Source organism: Bufo gargarizans, chromosome 2 (genome assembly GCF_014858855.1).
Source record: "Bufo gargarizans isolate SCDJY-AF-19 chromosome 2, ASM1485885v1, whole genome shotgun sequence".
Lineage (NCBI taxonomy): Eukaryota > Metazoa > Chordata > Amphibia > Anura > Bufonidae > Bufo > Bufo gargarizans.
In genome coordinates, this window is record NC_058081.1 from 423,442,833 (window position 1) to 423,462,980 (window position 20,148).

Here is a 20,148-nt window from a genome sequence, read left to right on the forward strand (position 1 = left end):
TGTTTAGCAACTGGAGCAAAAGTAGCATCATAGTCCTCACCGAACTTCTGTGAGTAACCTTTAGCAACCAGCTTTGCCTTTTACCGACAGACTTTCCCTTCAGAGTTACATTTGGTTTTAAAAACCCATTTACATCCTATGGCATGTTTACCGTGAGGGAGCTCTAAAAGTGTCCATGTCTGGAGATCATTGAGTGATGTCATTTCTTCATCAGCGGCTTTGTTTGTTTCTCATGCATTGGCAGTTTCTGCATCTCTTTCTATGAACCTGGTTCATTTTGAACGGCTCTGCGAGCCATGTAAGATAAACGTTCAGCTGGAACACCTTTATTGGTTCTGGTTGATCTTCTGACTGAAGGTTCAGTTTCAGCTTTTGATTTTTCTTCAGTAATTTCTATTTCTGTGTCACTTTCCTTATCCTCTTGAGTAACTGATGTTGATTCTTTTTCAGTTTGAATAGTTTGTGTCAGTTGTTCAAACTTTAAACACACAGAACTTTTAACAATAATCCCACTTCTGCTGACTGTTACCTTGTTTGTGTCTTGATGTAAAATCCTGTATCCTTTTTGAGATTCACTGTAACCCACAAGTACTCCTCCTTTTGCACACGCATCCCATTTTTAACTTTTTTTTTTTGGAATGTGTACATAGGCTTTACTTCCAAAAATTGTGATGTGTCTTAAATCTGGTTTCTTTTTGTTCCACGGTTCATATGGAGTTTTTATTGTTGTTTTTTCTGGCAAACGATTTTGAAGAGAACATGCAGTCTTGATAGCTTCTTCCCAGTATGTAGTTGGCATATCAGCATCAAATAGCATGCTCCTCCCACTTTCACACAGTGTGCGGTTCATTCTCCCTGTAACTCCATTTTGCTCTAGGTTATATGGAACAGTTGTTTGGAACATTATTCCATGTTTCCTGAGGATGACTTGTGTTTTACCACTTGTATATTCTGAGCCATTATCTGTTCGTAGTACTCTGGGCATCCTGCCAATGTAACTCAATGGGAACGGATCCGCTTGAAGATGACACCATATGGCTCAATCTTCAAGTGGATCCGTCCCCCATTGACTTTACATTGAAAGTCTGAACGGATCCGCTCAGGCTACTTTCGCACTTAGAAATTTTTCTAAGTTATTAATGCAGACGGATCCGTACTGAACGGAGCCTCCGTCTGCATTAATATGATCGGATCCGTTCAGAACGGATCCGATCAAACGCAAGTGTGAAAGTAGCCTTAGCTTGTTGCAATCCACTTTGTTTTTGCATTCTAGCTTTCCAGACTCTACAATCTGCCTTTAGGTGTCCTGTTTTTTGCACACAAAGCATTCCTGCTTTTCTAGCTGCACATTATTGCTTTTATTTTTGTATTTCATCTTTAAAGCAGTCTCTGAACACACACTTGCATTACTCATGCTTTCTGTTTTGCGCTTGTATTCATCCACAAGCTTGCCTTTAACATATTCCAGTGTCAGTTCATCATCTGGATGTGCATCCAGTGCTGTGACAAGTGTCTCATAACTTTCAGGAAGTCCACTTAACAATAACGCTGCAACATGGAAATCTTTTATATCTTCTCCAATCCCTCTCAGTCTCTCCACCATTTCTAAGGTCTGTCTTATATAGTCCTGCATGTCCTGGTCTTTCTGCAGCTTAGTCTGATTCAGCTTTCTGATTAAATACAGTTTAGGCTGCTTTCACACTAGCGTTCGGGTTTCCGTTCGTGAGCTCCGTTTGAAGGAGCTCACGAGCGGACCCGAACGCAGCCGTCCAGCCCTGATGCAGTCTGAATGGAGGCGGATCCGCTCAGACTGCATCAGTCTGGCGGCGTTCAGCCTCCGCTCCGCTCGCCTCCGCACGGACAGGCGGACAGCTGAACGCTGCTTGCAGCGTTCGGGTGTCCGCCTGGCCGTGCGGAGGCGTGCGGATCCGTCCAGACTTACAATGTAAGTCAATGGGGACGGATCCGTTTGAAGATGCCACAATGTGGCTCAATCTTCAAGCGGATCCGTCCCCCATTGACTTTACATTGAAAGTCTGGACGGATCCGTCCCAGGCTATTTTCACACTTAGCTTTTTTTAGCTAATATAATGCAGACGGATCCGTTCTGAACGGAGCCTCCGTCTGCATTATTATGGGCGGATCCGTTCAGAACGGATCCGCCCGAACGCTAGTGTGAAAGTAGCCTAATTGCTGAGATTAACTTTTTCATGCACTTTTTGTAATCCTTCCCACATGTCTTTAGCAGTTTGACAGTTACATATATGTATGACTTGATCATCATCTATGCACAGAGAGATTGAGCTCTGGGCTTTCTGATCTCTGTCTAACCACTCCTCTGTGGGCTGTGCAGGTCTGGATTCATTTATACATTTCCACGTACCTTCTCTTATAAGCAGCATTTTCATCTTAAATTTCCAGGATTGGTAGTTCTGACTTGTCAGATTTGCGATGGAGAACTTTGCTGAGGGGAAGGTGGCAGCCATTTCTGCTGTTTGCCTTTCTGTTAATGTCTCCTGCACTCAATTGCTTTAGCTCACTGTATCTGGTTCTATCCAGAAGTAATCTGTGTTATATACAGGGCTTCTGTAGCATGTCCTGGGCCCATAACATGCTAGAAATACTTTCTGAGGCTAAACAAAGAACAGGCAGACAGTCTTTTAGGTCTAACTGACCTCTGCTCGGTAACTGCACGAGCACTTAACCGAACTTTATTGAACAACTGACAAACAGGAAGTTACACAAACTGCCATCTAGTGACCATACAATATACTAGGCATATAGCAATGACATACAGTGGTTGTTGCTTATAAAGTACAATACAAACCTTGTATGCTAACACCCAGTCACAGACTTGACCTCAACCTGATTGAGATGATGTGGCATGACCTCAAGAAAGCGATTCTCACCAGACATCCCAAGAATATTGCTAAACTGAAACAGTTCTGTAAAGAGGAATGGTCAAGAATTACAGGAAACGTTTGGTTGAAGTTATTGCTGCCAAAGGAGGTACAACCAGTTTTTAAGGGCCCTTTCACACCTGCGTTATAGTCTTCCGGCATAGAGTTCCGTCGTCGGGGCTCTATGCCGGAAGAATACTGATCAGGATTTTCCTAATGCATTCTGAATGGACAGTCCGTCCTTCAGGATGCATCAGGATGTCTTCAGTTCCGGAACGGAACGTTTTTTGGCCGCAGCAAATAGCGCAGCATGCTGCGCTTTTTGCTCCGGCCAAAAATCCGGAACACTTGCCGCAAGGCCGGATCCGGAATGAATGCCCATTGAAAGGCATTGATCCGGATCCTGCCTTAAGCTAAACGTCGTTTCGGCGCATTGCCGGATGCGACGTTTAGCTTTTTCTCAATGGTTACCATGGCTGCCGGGACGCTAAAGTCCTGGCAGCCATGGTAAACTGTAGTGGGGAGCAGGGAGCAGCATACTTACCATCCGTGCGGCTCCCGGGGCGCTCCAGAGTGACGTCAGGGCGCCCCAGGCGCATGGATGACGTGATCGCATGGATCACATGATCCATGCGCATGGGGCGCTCTGACGTCATTCTGGAGCGCCCCGGGAGCCGCACGGATGGTAAGTATGCTGCTCCCCCGCTCCCCACTACTACTATGGCACCCAGGACTTTAATAGCGTCCTGGGTGCCATAGTAACACTGAAAGCATTTTGAAGACGGATCCGTCTTCAAATGCTTTCAGTACACTTGCGTTTTTCCGGATCCGGCGTGTAATTCCGGCAAGTGGAGTACACGCCGGATCCGGACAACGCAAGTGTGAAAGAGGCCTAAATCTAAGGGTTCACATACTTTTTCGACCTGCACTGTGAATGTTTACATGATGTGTTCAATAAAAACATGGTAACATTTAATTCTTTGGGTGTTATTAGTTTAAGCAGAGTATGATTGTCTATTGTTGTGACTTAGATGAAGATCAGATCACATTTTATGACCAATTTGTGCAGAAATCCATATCATTCCAAAGGGTTCACATACTTTTTCTTGCAACTGTATATCAGGGGTCAGTACAGAGATCCCATCATCTATTTATCCCCAGGACTGTGACTGCGTCAAGGGGACATCCTCTGCGTCTGGAGGAAAGAAAGTTTGTACACAAACATAGAAGAGGTTTGTTTACGGTAGGAGCGGTGAGACTATGGAACTCTCTGCCTGAGGAGGTGGTGTAACCCCTAACAAGTATATTAGACGCTGTTTTGATAACAGCATCTAATATACCTGCTACCTGGTCCTCTGGTGGTCCCTTTTGCTTGGATCGACCACCAGAGGACACAGGCAGCTCAGTAAAGTAGCACCAAACACCACTACACTACACTACACCCCCCACCCCGTCACTTGTTAACCCTTCATGAACCACTGATCACCCCTGATCACCCCATACAGACTCCCTGATCACCCCCCTGTCATTGATTACCCCCCCTGTAAGGCTCCATTCAGACGTCCGTATGATTTTTACGGATCCACGGATACATGGATCGGATCCGCAAAACACATACGGACGTCTGAATGGAGCCTTACAGGGGGGTGATCAATGACAGGGGGGTGATCACCCATATAGACTCCCTGATCACCGCCCTGTCATTGATAACCCCCCTGTAAGGCTCCATTCAGACGTCCGTATGATTTTTACGGATCCGCGGATACATGGATCGGATCCGCAAAACACATACGGACGTCTGAATGGAGCCTTACAGGGGGGTGATCAACCATATAGACTCCCTGATCACATCCCTGTCATTGATCACCCCCCCTGTAAGGCTCCATTCGGACATTTTTTTGGCCCAAGTTAGATTTATTTATTTTTTTCTTACAAAGTCTCATATTCCACTAACTTGTGTCAAAAAGTAAAATCTCACATGAACTCACCATACCCCTCACGGAATCCAAATGCGTAAAATTTTTTAGACATTTATATTCCAGACTTCTTCTCACGCTTTAGGGCCCCTAAAATGCCAGGGCAGTATAAATACCCCACATGTGACCCCATTTTTGAAAGAAGACACCCCAAGGTATTCGCTGAGAGGCATATTGAGTCCATGAAAGATTGAAATTTTTGTCCAAAGTTAGCGGAAAGTGACACTTTGTGAGAAAACCCCCCCCAAAAAAAAATCAATTTCCGCTAACTTATGCAAAAAAAAAAAAATTCAATGAACTCGCCAGGCCCCTCATTGAATACCTTGGGGTGTCTTCTTTCCAAAGTGGGGTCACATGTGCTTTTTAGGGGCCCTTAAGCGTGAGAAGAAGTCTGGGATCCAAATGTCTAAAAATGCCCTCTTAAAAGGAATTTGGGCCGCTTTGCGCATCTAGGCTGCAAAAAAGTGTCACACATGTGGTATCGCCGTACTCAGGAGAAGTTGGGGAATGTGTTTTGGGGTGTTATTTTACATATAACCATGCTGGGTGAGATAAATATCTTGGTCAAATGACAACTTTGTATAAAAAAATGGGAAAAGTTGTCTTTTGCCAAGATATTTCTCTCACCTGAGTACGGCAATACCACATGTGTGACACTTTTTTGCAGCCTAGGTGGGCAAAGGGGCACACATTCTAAAGTGCACCTTTCGGATTTCACCGGTCATTTTTTACAGATTTGGATTGCAAACTACTTCTCACACATCTGGGCCCCTAGAATGCCAGGGCAGTATAACTACGCCACAAGTGACCCCATTTTGGAAAGAAGACACCCCAAGGTATTTTGTGATGGGCATAGTGAGTTCATGGAAGTTTTTATTTTTTGTCACAAGTTAGTGGAATATGAGACTTTGTAAGAAAATAATAATAAAAAAAATAAATATATCATTTTCCGCTAACTTGTGACAAAAAAGAAAAAGTTCTATGAACTCACTATGCCCATCAGCGAATACCTTAGGGTGTCTACTTTCCGAAATTGGGTCATTTGTGGGGTGTTTGTACTGTCTGGGCATTGTAGAACCTCAGGAAACATGACAGGTGCTCAGAAAGTCAGAGCTGCTTCAAAACGCGGAAATTCACATTTTTGTACCATAGTTTGTAAATGCTATAACTTTTACCCAAACCATTTTTTTTTTTTACCCAAACATTTTTTTTTTATCAAAGACATGTAGAACAATAAATTTAGCGAAAAATTTATATATGGATGTCAACTGAAAGTGAAAAATGTCATTTTTTTCAAAAAAATCGTTAAATTTCGATTAATAACAAAAAAAGTAAAAATGTCAGCAGCAATAAAATACCACCAAATGAAAGCTCCATTAGTAAGAAGAAAAGGAGGTAAAATTCATTTGGGTGGTAAGTTGCATGACCGAGCAATAAACAGTGAAAGTAGTGTAGTGCAGAAGTGTAAAAAGTGGCCTGGTCATTAAGGGGGTTTCAGCTAGCAGGGTTGAAGTGGTTAAAGAGGACCTTTCACTACCATAAAAAAAATCTAAACTAAGCATACAGACATGGAGAGCAGCACCCAGGGTTCTCCCTATACTTACTGTTATCCCTGGGTGCCGCTCCGTTCTCCCGGTATAGGCTCCGGTATCTTCATATTTTCGGCTCAACTGGGTGGAGACTGCCGGCGTCTCCTTCTCCCAGGCTGGAGTGCTGGCCAATAGCAGCGCTCAGCCTGAGAGAAAAAAAAAAACAACTCTCAGGCTATGAGCAGAGCGCTGCTTGGGAGAAGGAGACACCGGCAGGCTCCACCGAGTTGAGCCGAAAATATGAAGATACTGGAGCCAATACCGGGAGAACAGAGCGGCGCCCAGGGATAATAGTAAGTGCAGGGAGATCCCTGGGCGCCGCTCTCCATGTCTGTATGCTTAGTTTAGATTTTTTATTGTAGTGAAATGTCCTCTTTAAGTTTGGCACAAGGAGTCCAAGTTCCAGATTTTAGTTCTGCTTTATTAACTAAATTGCTGGTGGATATACAGTATTATGAAATTCGTAATAATCTCCTCCATGTAAACCGTTAAAATGCACAGAATGGTCATTGATGACTAGCAACACAGTGATAACCTCAGTCAAGTGCTACAGTGAGAGCTCTGAAACAATAAAAATAATAAATTGTATTATTATTGCATTATCCAATTTCTTTATTTTAGAAAAGTAAAATCAATTTCTGCATGTAATAAAGAACAGAAACTCAGTTCGTCAGTACAATGTTACATTCTCTGTACAGGTTTGATTCCCAGAATATCAAAGCCTTTAGCCATTACAACAGCTGTAGCATGACACAGCAACATTCTGCCCATGTTCACCTTGACAATCTGACCTGTAGAATTACAGAAAAGAACAGTTAAACCAGTATTTCACAGTTTGGAATATGTCCATTTCACTCTCACAGGAGTCAATGGATATCTCTCTATAAACTGGATGACCACATTCGTAGGGAGAATTTTGTATTTAATTGTGCACAAAGTTCTAGTTAATAGAAGCTGTTGTGAGGAGACTCTTGATTAGGCAAACTCAAACTGGTCATTTCTAAAATACTGGCCCACATTTACTCATGTAACCAAGACCGTGTTCTAAACTGTGGTGCAAATTGGTGAATTTTTGGTGCATCTAGTTTTACAAAAAAATCCACTGCACTTCCCTCACCAAGGGGTGTGGCCTAAGATACATAATTCTGCCACAATTTTGCCATACATTTCTGTCAAAAAGTAAGCCACCCAGTAGGTAGTAAAGTTAGAAAAAAATATCTAGCCATGCATCAAACTTATTATCCTGAGGCCCTGCGTAGCATGTTAACACAATCTATAGGATCAGTAAATCTTCCAGGCTGCTACTTGTAAATAGGCTTTCTGGGATTTTACATTTACATCTGATCTAAATGATAGGCCACAAATGTGTGACTGATGTGGGTCCCCCAATGATAAACACAATATAGGGACACTGGCACTATTTAAAGAAAAAATAAAATAAAATAAATAAATATATATATATATATATATATATATGTACACACACACATATATATATATATATATATATATATATTTATATATATATACACATACACAGACATACACAGTACAGACCAAAATTTTGGACACACCTTCTCAAAGAGTTTTCTTCATTTTCATGACTATGAAAATTGTAGATTCACACTGAAGGCATCAAAATTATGAATTAACACATGTGGAATTATATACATAAAATAGTGTGAAACAACTGAAAATATGTCATATTCTAGGTTCTTCAAAGTAGCCACCTTTTGCTTTGATTATGGCTTTGCACAAACTTGGCATTCTCTTGATGAGCTTCAAGAGGTAGTCACCTGAAATGGTCTTCCAACAGTCTTGAAGGAGTTCCCAGAGATGCTTAGCACTTGTTGGCCCTTTTGCCTTCACTCTGCGGTCCAGCTCACCCCAAACCAGCTCGATTGGGTTCAGGTCCGGTGACTGTGGAGGCCAGGTCATCTGGCGCAGCACCCCATCACTCTCCTTCATGGTCAAATAGCCCTTACACAGCCTGGAGGTGTGTTTGGGGTCATTGTCCTGTTGAAAAATAAATGATGGTCCAACTAAACGCAAACCGGATGGAATAGCATGCCGCTGCAAGATGCTGTGGTAGCCATGCTGGTTCAGTATGCCTTCAATTTTGAATAAATCCCCAACAGTGTCACCAGCAGAGCACCCCCACACCATCACTCCACCATCTCCATGCTTCACGGTGGGAACGAGGCATGTAGAGTCCATCCGTTCACCTTTTCTGCGTCGCATAAAGACACGGTGGTTGGAACCAAAGATTTAAATTTGGACTCATCAGACCAAAGCACAGATTTCCACTGGTCTAATGTCCATTCCTTGTGTTCTTTAGCCCAAACAAGTCTCTTCTGCTTGTTGCCTGTCCTTAGCAATGGTTTCCTAGCAGATATTCTACCATGAAGGCCTGATTCACACAGTCTCCTCTTAACAGTTGTTCTAGAGATGTGTCTGCTGCTAGAACTCTGTGTGGCATTGACCTGGTCTCTAATCTGAGCTGCTGTTAACCTGCAATTTCTGAGGCTGGTGACTCGGATGAACGTATCCTCCGCAGCAGAGGTGACTCTTGTTCTTCCTTTCCTGGGGCGATCTGCATGTGAGCCAGTTTCTTTGTAGCGCTTGATGGTTTTTGTGACTGCACTTGGGGACACTTTCAAAGTTTTCCCAATTTTTCGGACTGACTGACCTTCATTTCTTAAAGTAATGATGGCCACTAGTTTTTCTTTACTTAGAATTTGTATTATGGCAAGAAAAAAGCAGCTAACAGTCTATTCAGTAGGACTATCAGCTGTGTATCCACCCGACTTCTCCACAACACAACTGATGGTCCCAACCCCATTTATAAGGCAAAAAATACCACTTATTAAACCTGACAGGGTTTTCACTTCACAGGTGTGCCATTTCAGGTGACTACCTCTTGAAGCTCATCAAGAGAATGCCAAGAGTGTGCAAAGGTGGCTACTTTGAACAACCTAGAATATGACATATTTTCAGTTGTTTCACACTTTTTTGTTATGTATATAATTCCACATGTGTTAATGCATAGTTTTGATGCCTTCAGTGTCAATCTACAATTTTCATAGTCATGAAAATAAAGAAAACTCTTTGAATGAGAAGGTGTGTCCAAACTTTTGGTCTGTACTATATATAAAGAACAAACATACTATTCTTGTCTGTTTTGCGGATAAGAATAGGCATTTGTAATATATCACGTGGCATGCGGAAGGGGAAAAATGTAGGATGCATATGTCTAGTATCCGTGTCTTGTGGATTCAGAATTTGCGGACTGCAAAAAATGGATACAGTCATGTGGCCTGAGTCTCTTGAATATAGTGGTAACAACTTGTAAAATCCTGTAAAGCCTCTAACAGGCTGTGTTTGACAGATCACACTATTACTTTATTGCCATTCTAATTTTAACTTTTATGAAGACTCAAAAAAGCCATTTGTAGATAGCAAGTGAAGACCATCTATCCCTCTAATTAGTGTAATGTAATCTGTATTCCCTATCTTCCACAGATTTTGCCCACTGCAATTTATAAGTAAGCCAGACAGTGTATTTTAAACTAACATCACTATAGAGCAGGCATCTTCAAACTGCGGCCCTCCAGCTGTTGCACTCCCAGCATGCCTGAACAGCCTACAGGTATCAGCCTACAGCAGGGCATTGTGGGAGTTGTAGTTTTACAACAGCTGGAGGGCCGCAGTTTGAGGATGCCTGCTATAGAGGGTCACTTTGAAATCAAATAGAGACTACTAGGGTTATTTATCAAACTGGTGAAAAGTAGAACTGGCTTAGTTGCCCATAGCAACCAGATTCCACCTTTCATTTTCCAAAGGAGCTGTTAAATGTGAAATCTGATTGGTTGTTATGGGAAACTAAGCCAGTTCTACTCTAAACCAGTTTGATAAATGACCCCATACATTTATTTTTTGGGTTTTCTTTATGCATTATGTATAATATATACAGGTCATTCTAAAAAAATTAGCATATTGTGATAAAGTTCATTATTTTCTGTAATGTACTGATAAACATTAGACTTTCATATATTTTAGATTCATTACACACCAACTGAAGTAGTTCAAGCCTTTTATTGTTTTAATATTGATGATTTTGGCATACAGCTCATGAAAACCCAAAATTCCTATCTCAAAAAACTAGCATATCATGAAAAAGTTCTCTAAACGAGCTATTAACCTAATCATCTGAATCAACTAATTAACTCTAAACACATGCAAAAGATTCCTGAGGCTTTTAAAAACTCCCAGCCTGGTTCATTACTCAAAACCGCAATCATGGGTAAGACTGCCGACCTGACTGCTGTCCAGAAGGCCATCATTGACACCCTCAAGCAAGAGGGTAAGACACAGAAAGAAATTTCTGAACGAATAGGCTGTTCCCAGAGTGCTGTATCAAGGCACCTCAGTGGGAAGTCTGTGGGAAGGAAAAAGTGTGGCAGAAAACGCTGCACAACGAGAAGAGGTGACCGGACCCTGAGGAAGATTGTGGAGAAGGACAGATTCCAGACCTTGGGGGACCTGCGGAAGCAGTGGACTGAGTCTGGAGTAGAAACATCCAGAGCCACCGTGTACAGGCGTGTGCAGGAAATGGGCTACAGGTGCCGCATTCCCCAGGTCAAGCCACTTTTGAACCAGAAACAGCGGCAGAAGCGCCTAACCTGGGCTACAGAGAAGCAGCACTGGACTGTTGCATATCATTCGGAAATCAAGGTGCCAGAGTCTGGAGGAAGACTGGGGAGAGGGAAATGCCAAAATGCCTGAAGTCCAGTGTCAAGTACCCACAGTCAGTGATGGTCTGGGGTGCCATGTCAGCTGCTGGTGTTGGTCCACTGTGTTTTATCAAGGGCAGGGTGAATTCAGCTAGCTAACAGGAGATTTTGGAGCACTTCATGCTTCCATCTGCTGAAAAGCTTTATGGAGATGAAGATTTCATTTTTCAGCACGACCTGGCACCTGCTCACAGTGCCCAAACCACTGGTAAATGGTTTACTGACCATGGTATTACTGTGCTCAATTGGCCTGACAACTCTCCTAACCTGAACCCCATAGAGAATCTGTGGGATATTGGGAAGAGAAAGTTGAGAGACGCAAGACCCAACACTCTGGATGAGCTTAAGGCCGCTATCGAAGCATCCTGGGCCTCCATAACACCTCAGCAGTGCCACAGGCTGATTGCCTCCATGCCACGCCGCATTGAAGCAGTCATTTCTGCAAAAGGATTCCTGACCAAGTATTGAGTGCATAACTGAACATAATTATTTAAAGGTTGACTTTTTTTGTATTAAAAACACTTTTCTTTTATTGGTCGGATGAAATATGCTAATTTTTTGAGATAGGAAATTTGGGTTTTCATGAGCTGTATGCCAAAATCATCAATATTAAAACAATAAAAGGCTTGAACTACTTCAGTTGGTGTGTAATGAATCTAAAATATATGAAAGTCTAATGTTTATCAGTACATTACAGAAAATAATGAACTTTATCACAATATGCTAATTTTTTTAGAAGGACCTGTATACACTGTATACAGTACGTTTATTTTAAATCTGTAGTGTGAAATTACACCAAGAGTAAGGATGCCCAGTTACCTTCAACCTCTGGCAGCAACTTAACTCTGTGAAGAACAAAATTCAAAGTGCCTAATCCTTTTCTCCCCAGACATCTTTCGGGGGAAAGTTAGGAGGTACTGATTGTTCATTGGTCCTTTCTGTAGGTTCAGCCAACATAACTCTAATACGCGGTGGGGACTCTAATGCGTGGTGTGGTCTTTAAAGGGTTTCTCTGGGTATTAACCGCCTCCGGACCGTCTAACGCAGATCTGCGGTCCGGAGGCGAGATGACGCGCTTAGCCGGCCCGCGCATGCGCAGTGCGGACCGGAATTTCGTCAAGGGGGGTCACGTCATCAGCTTACCAGCCAATGATCGCGGCCAGCAAGCTGATGATTTAAAAAAAACAAAACAATCAAGTGCCAGATAACAGATCATATTAGTAAATATGATCTGTTATATGGCTGCCCTGCTTCTCTGCTGGTCCTTTTGGTTGGTTGGATCCAGCAGAGGAGAAGTAGCACCAACACCACACTTTAGCCCCAGATCACCCCCTGCACCCCAATTAACCCTTTGATCACCCATTTGATCGCCCCTGTCAATCACTAGTGAAAGAAAAAAAGTGATCAGTGTATATATTTTTTGATCACTGCACATTCACTTTACACGCGCTGTGGCGATAAAAAAATGTTTTGATATTTTTTATCAACCGCAGTGGCCTCCGGTACTTCGCTAGCCTCCCATTTGTAAGACAGGCTTGCTTTTGTTTCTTGGGTAGTCTCAGCGAATACCCCTAAATTTAGTTGCCCAAATGTCAAACAGGGGGTATTCTTCTGAAGAGGCCTACAGGCTTCTGACCCAGTCGGATGAGGAATGGGAACCCTCATCTGATGAATCTAGCGGGTCAGAATACGAACCTGTAGAAAGCAGTGGCTCTCTGACCCAAAGTTCGGACGAGGAGGCTGAGGTCCCTGATAGCACCAGGCGTACCCGGCCCCGTGTCGCTAGACCACAGGTTGCGCAGGATCCGCTTCAAAGGCAGCAGAGTGGGGCTGGCGCTGTCGGATTACGTGGTGAGGCATACACCAGCAGCGCAGCCCTCCCTGGACCTAGTACCAGCACTGCCGTACAACCTGGTGAAGTGGCGAGCACCAGAAGGGCAGTTGAAGCTGGTACGGTGGCACGAGCAGTAGTGACCCTGTCGCAGCCACTGCAAAGACGGGTCCGTAGACCCCCTAGAATCCCTGAGGTGCTGGCAAACCCTGATTGGCAGTCCCCAACTTCAGCCGCACTTGTAGTTCCCCCTTTCACCGCCCAGTCTGCAGTTCGGGTTGAGACGGCTCGGCCCTGGGATTTGTTGAGCTGTTCTTGACTGCGGAGCTCTTAGACATAGTCGTGGCCGAAACAAACAGGTATGCCACACAATTTATAACCGCCAACCCGGGAAGCTATTATGCCCAGCCTTTCCGGTGGAAACCAGTCCCAAGTTTCCGAAATTAAAATTTTTCTGGGCCTTCTCCTCAACATGGGTCTAACTAAAAAGCATGAATTGCGGTCATATTGGTCCACGAACCCAATTTATCACATGCCCATGTTCTCAGCTGCTATGTCCAGGGCACGTTTTGAGGCCATCCTGCGTTTCCTGCACTTTAGCGACAACACTGCCTCCCGTCCAAGAGGCCGACCAGCTTTTGACCGGCTCCACAAAATTCGGCCCCTCATAGACCATTTCAACCAGAAATTTGCAGATTTGTATATCCCAGAGCAAAACATCTGCGTAGACGAGTCCCTAATACATTTTACCGGGCGCCTTGTCTTCAAACAATACATCCCAAGCAAGCGCGCCCGGTATGGGGTCAAATTGTATAAGCTCTGTGAAAGGGCCACAGGCTATACCCACAAATTTCGGATCTATGAGGGAAAAGATCAGACCCTGGAGCCGGTCGGTTGCCCTGACTACCTGGGGAGCAGTGGGAAGACAGTCTGGGACTTAGTGTCAACCTTATTCGGCAAGGGGTACCATCTGTATGTGGACAATTTCTACACAAGTGTGGCCCTCTTTAGGCATTTGTTTCTAGAACAGATTGGCGCTTGTGGCACCGCGCGAACTAGTCGCGCGGGCTTCCCCCAACGGCTCGTTACCACCCGTCTTGCAAGGGGGGAGAGGGCTGCATTGTGTAACGAAGAACTGCTCGCGGTGAAATGGAGAGTTTCCCGCAGAACAGACGCTGGTATAAGAAGGTGTCTGTATATTTGATTCAATTGGCTCTGTATAATAGTTTTGTTCTCTACAGTAAGGCTGGGAGAACTGGATCCTTCCTCAAATTTCAGGAAGAGATCATAGAGAACCTCCTGTACCCAGGAGGTTCCGTGGCCTCATCCACCAGTGTAGTTAGCCGTCTACACGAGCGACATTTCCCCAATGTCGTTGCCGGTACCTCAACCCAACAGTCACCGCGAAAAATATGTTGCGTCTGTAGCAGTAGTGGAATAAGGCGTGACACCCGCTATTTCTGTCCTGACTGTCCTGACCACCCTGCCCTATGCTTTGGGGAGTGTTTCCGGAAGTACCACACACAGGTACACCTAGCATAGGGATCACATCTCACCAGGACAGGAACACAGGGCTATTAGGGCCCATTCACATACAGCTGCTGCAAACGTCTCCTTTCACCTGGGACAAAGTGCATAACGCACTTCACCACATCTTTGGGCGATTTGCGCTTTGCACATTGACCCATGGGGAAGGAGAGGTTTGTTCTATAAAGGTAAAAAATATGGAATATGTGCCCCTTTGCCCACCTTGGCTGCAAAAAGGTGTCACACATGTGGTATCGCCGTACTCAGGAGAAGTTGGGGAATGTGTTTTGGGGTGTCATTTTACATATACCCATGGCGGGTGAGAGAAATATCTTTTCCAATTTTTTTTATACAAAGTTGGCATTTGACCAAGATATTTATCTCGCCCAGCATGGGTATATGTAAAATGACACCCCAAAACACATTCCCCAACTTCTCCTGAGTACGGCGATACCACATGTGTGACACTTTTTGCAGCCTAGGTGGGCAAAGGGACCCACATTCCAAAGTGCACCTTTCGGATTTCACCGGTCATTTTTTACAGATTTTGATTGCAAACTACTTCTCACACATCTGGGCCCCTAGAATGCCAGGGCAGTATAACTACGCCACAAGTGACCCCATTTTGGAAAGAAGACACCCCAAGGTATTTTGTGATGGGCATAGTGAGTTCATGGAAGTTTTTATTTTTTGTCACAAGTTAGTGGAATATGAGACTTTGTAAGAAGAAAAAAAAGAAAAAAGAAAAATCATTTTCCGCTAACTTGTGACAAAAAATAAAAAGTTCTATAAACTCACTATTCCCATCTACTTTCCGAAATGGGGTCATTTGTGGGGGTTTTCTACTGTCTGGGCATTCTAGAACCTCAGGAAACATGACAGGTGCTCAGAAAGTCAGAGCTGCTTCAAAAAGCGGAAATTCACATTTTTGTACCATAGTTTGTAAACGCTATAACTTTTACCCAAACCATTATTTTTTTTTGCCCAAACATTTTTTTTTAATCAAAGACATGTAGAACAATAAATTTAGCGAAAAATTTATATATGGATGTTGTTTTTTTTTGCAAAATTTTACAGCTGAAAGTGAAAAATATCATTTTTTTGCAAAAAAATCGTTAAATTTTGATTAATAACAAAAAAAGTAAATGTCAGCAGTAATGAAATACCACCAAATGAAAGCTCTATTAGTGAGAAGAAAAGGAGGTAAAATTCATTTGGGTGGCAAGTTGCATGACCGAGCAATAAACGGTGAAAGTAGTGTAGTGCAGACGTGTAAAAAGTGGCCTGGTCATTAAGGGAGTTTCAGCTAGCGGGGTTTAAGTGGTTAAGAAAATACAATTATTGAAAATACTTAAATAAATGCATTTATTATAAATATATTCCCAAATATCTTTTATTAATTATAATGGCTCTTTTGTCTAGGGAGCAATCATTAGGAGAATTAAAATGGATGTGATCCTATTAGTGCACATAAAACCTGTCCTAATCATACAGGACAAGTTACTTCCCAGCAGTGAGCTAAAGAGCTGCCTCATCCTCCTCTCTGCTTCTCAGGGATTATGATTCTTAATACAGTTTGATATGATCTTTAGCTGAATCTCCATGGGAATGAGGAGACATGCAGTACAGAGAAGAGGGTGGGGGATGTGGCTAATGAGCAGCAGCATTTGTATGAAGTCTCCATTACCACAGTCTGTCCTGTCTATCCTCTCTGTTCTTCACGTTTCCTCATGAACTCCATTCCCATAGAGATTTAGCAATAGATCTTTAAAAATTTGCTTTATTGAAAACACAAAGCAAATATCAATGACAGTCGTAGGACAATATTCAGTAGCATTAATACAATTAAAGTATCCAGATAGAATGTACATACGACTTGAACATCATATTGCCAAGTAATTTAAGCAAAATCATAAGAAATAAAAAAACTTTTAACATCAAACACCTGTGCTGTGCCGTTGTTATTCTGTAAGTACCTTGAGCATAAAGACCCATCCATGTAAAGTGAATATGATTACAAAAACTGTGTATGACGTCTTAGCTGACCCAATTCCATGCACTTCGCTCAGCTCCCCCCATACGTCAAAATCAACGCTGTGCGGCATGTTCTGCACTTAAGGCCTCAGACAATCCACGTGTTGAGTAAGTAGTACTTGAAGAAGCACACCTTAGCGATAGATCTTATCAGCTGTATTCAAGATCATGGTACCTGAGAAGATGAGGCAGCTAAATGTACTGAAGTAACTGCCTGATTAGGACAGATTTTGTGTGTACTAATAGGATGACGACCATTTTATTTGTCCTAGACAAAGAGAGTTCTTATAACTACTGAAAAGTATTTTGGGAATGTATTTATAATAAAGTAATATTTAAGTATTTTCATAATTTCCAGAGAAACCCTTTAAGTCAGTTACTTACAATAAAAGTGTGTACTTACCAGTTTGTCTATCCTTTTCCACACAGTAGCAGTTATCATAGAACTCTGTGAAGGTGGTGGCCAATTCATATAGGTAATCACATAGAGTGTGTAGCAAGAGGTCATCCAAAATCTTCTGCAGAATCTCAGGGAACCGGAGGATGCTTTTGCCAAGTTTCCACTCCTTCTCATGCTGTAAATTTATCTCTGTTTCCAGAGCTGCTATGTGCAGTTGTTCATCAGTGATATTTGCCAATCTTGCAATAGACCTGACAGAAGATCACAATAAACAGATAATATGTATTCTGTCCTTTAAGTTAAATGACTACATAGGAATCCTCCTCCTCAAAAAGAATCAAACTGATTGCCACAGATCAGGCTTCTCTAGCATCTACTGCTATTGCAGAGGGAAGCCAATTTTTCCATATATGTCCACAGTAAAATTGCAATGAATCATCGCAGAAAGAACAGACACTGGTGGGGGACACGACAAACATCAGCATAGGAGTTGTAGAGGAGTGAATATAGCTTCTTTTATTATTTTAAGGAATTCTTCATGTGCTTTTTAAATTTAGGTGATAGAACACTTAATATTTTAAAGAGATGTACATATATAAGAAAGGTGAATATAAAATGTGATATTCATTACATGTCACTGTCTGTACCTTATTCTGGTAAAAGCATACAGCAAATAGGCAGCTGTGTTCCCTCGATCATCCAACATTTTGTCAAATGAGAAGAAATAGTCATTCATCCTGTTGTGGGACAAGTCTGCATATTTTATGCACCCAAAGGCAACAGCTTTCTGTGCAGCTTCCAAATCTTCGGGAGTCAGTACCTTAAAACAGAAACATAGAATGTGTCGGCATAAAAGAACCATTTGGCACATCTAGTCTGCCCAATATACTAAATATTATAAATAGCCCTTGGCCCTATCTTATATGAAGGATGGCCTTATGCCTATCCCATGCATGCTTAAACTTCGTCACTGTATTTGCAGCTACCACTTCTGCAGGAAGGCTATTCCATGCATCCACTACTCTTCAGTAAAGTAATACTTCCTGATATTACTTTTAAGCCTTTGTCCCTCTAATTTAAAACTATGTCCTCTTGTAGCAGTTTTTCTTCTTTTAAATATTCTCTCCTCTTTTACCTTGCCGATTCCCTTTATGGATTTAAAAGTTTCTATCATATCCCCTCTGTCTCGTCTTTCTTCCAAGCTATACAGGTCCTTCTAAAAAAATTAGCATATTGTGATAAAGTTCATTATTTTCCGTAATGTACTGATAAACAGACTTTCATATATTTTAGATTCATTACACACCAACTGAAGTAGTTCAAGCCTTTTATTGTTTTAATATCTAAAAAAAATTAGCATATTTCATCCGACCAATAAAAGAAAAGTGTTTTTAATACAAAAAAAAAGTCAACCTTCAGAGAATTATGTTCAGTTATGCACTCAATACTTGGTCGGGAATCCTTTTGCAGAAATTACTGCTTCAATGCAGCGTGGCATGGAGGCAATCAGCCTGTGGCACTGCTGAGGTGTTATGGAGGCCCAGGATGCTTCGATAGCGGCCTTAAGCTCATCCAGAGTGTTGGGTCTTGCGTCTCTCAACTTTCTCTTCCCAATATCCCACAGATTCTCTATGGGGTTCAGGTCAGGAGAGTTGGCAGGCCAATTGAGCACAGTAATACCATGGTCAGTAAACCATTTACCAGTGGTTTTGGCACTGTGAGCAGGTGCCAGGTCGTGCTGGAAAATGAAATCTTCATCTCCATAAAGCTTTTCAGCAGATGGAAGCATTTAGTGCTCCAAAATCTCCTGATAGCTAGCTTCATTGACCATGCCCTTGATAAAACACAGTGGACCAACACCAGCAGCTGACATGGCACCCCAGACCATCACTGACTGTGGGTACTTGACACTGGACTTCAGGCATTTTGGCATTTCCCTCTCCCCAGTCTTCCTCCAGACTCTGGCACCTTGATTTCCGAATGACATGCAAAATTTGCTTTCATCCAAAAAAAGTACTTTGGACCACTGAGCAACAGTCCAGTGCTGCTTCTCTGTAGCCCAGGTCAGGCGCTTCTGCCGCTGTTTCTGGTTCAAAAGTGGCTTGACCTGGGGAATGCGGCACCTATAGCCCATTTCCTGCACACGCCTGTACACGGTGGCTCTGGATGTTTCTACTCCAGACTCAGTCCACTGCTTCCGCAGGTCCCCCAAGGTCTGGAATCGGTCCTTCTCCACAATCTTCCTCAGGGTCCGGTCACCTCTTCTCGTTGTGCAGCGTTTTCTGCCACACTTTTTCCTTCCCACAGACTTCCCACTGAGGTGCCTTGATACAGCACTCTGGGAACAGCCTATTCGTTCAGAAATTTCTTTCTGTGTCTTACCCTCTTGCTTGAGGGTGTCAATGATGGCCTTCTGGACAGCAGTCAGGTCGGCAGTCTTACCCATGATTGTGGTTTTGAGTAATGAACCAGGCTGGGAGTTTTTAAAAGCCTCAGGAATCTTTTGCAGGTGTTTAGAGTTAATTAGTTGATTCAGATGATTAGGTTAATAGCTTGTTTAGAGAACCTTTTCATGATATGCTAATTTTTTTAGATAGGAATTTGGGGTTTTTATGAGCTGTATGCCAAAATCATCAATATTAAAACAATAAAAGGCTTGAACTACTTCAGTTGGTGTGTAATGAATCTAAAATATATGAAAGTCTAATGTTTATCAGTACATTACAGAAAATAATGAACTTTATCACAATATGCTATTTTTTTTTAGAAGGACCTGTACAGGTTAAAGTGTTTAAGCTTTCCTGGCAAGTTTTATCCTGCAATCCATGTACTAGTTTAGTAGCTCTTCTCTAAATTCTCTCCAAAGTAGCAATATCCTTCTGGAGATATGGTACAATACTCCAAATGAGGTCTCACTAGTGCTCTGTAGAGCAGCATGAGCACCTCCCGCTTTCTACTGGTAATGCCTCTCCCTATACACCCAAGCATTCTGCTAGTATTTCCTGCTGCTCTATGACATTGTCTGCCTACCTTTAAGTCTTCCGAAATAATGACCCCCTAAATCCCTTTCCTCAGTTACTGAGGTTAGGACTGTATCA

The 20,148-nt window shown here is 42.6% G+C and overlaps 1 protein-coding gene across 1 annotated transcript in view; it reads right to left on the minus strand.

The window, feature by feature from the left end:
• Positions 1–7,053: 7,053 nt before the first annotated feature.
• The window catches only part of RARS1 (arginyl-tRNA synthetase 1), a 394,458-nt gene continuing 381,363 nt past the window's right edge, over positions 7,054–20,148 (minus strand). The window contains exons 13-15 of the mRNA XM_044280902.1: positions 17,698–17,870; positions 17,054–17,301; positions 7,054–7,256 (exon numbers count right to left, since the gene is read on the minus strand). Of these exons, the coding sequence (XP_044136837.1) occupies positions 7,147–7,256; positions 17,054–17,301; positions 17,698–17,870 (531 nt within the window). The 3' untranslated portion in view covers positions 7,054–7,146. The remainder of the gene's footprint in view (positions 7,257–17,053; positions 17,302–17,697; positions 17,871–20,148) is intronic.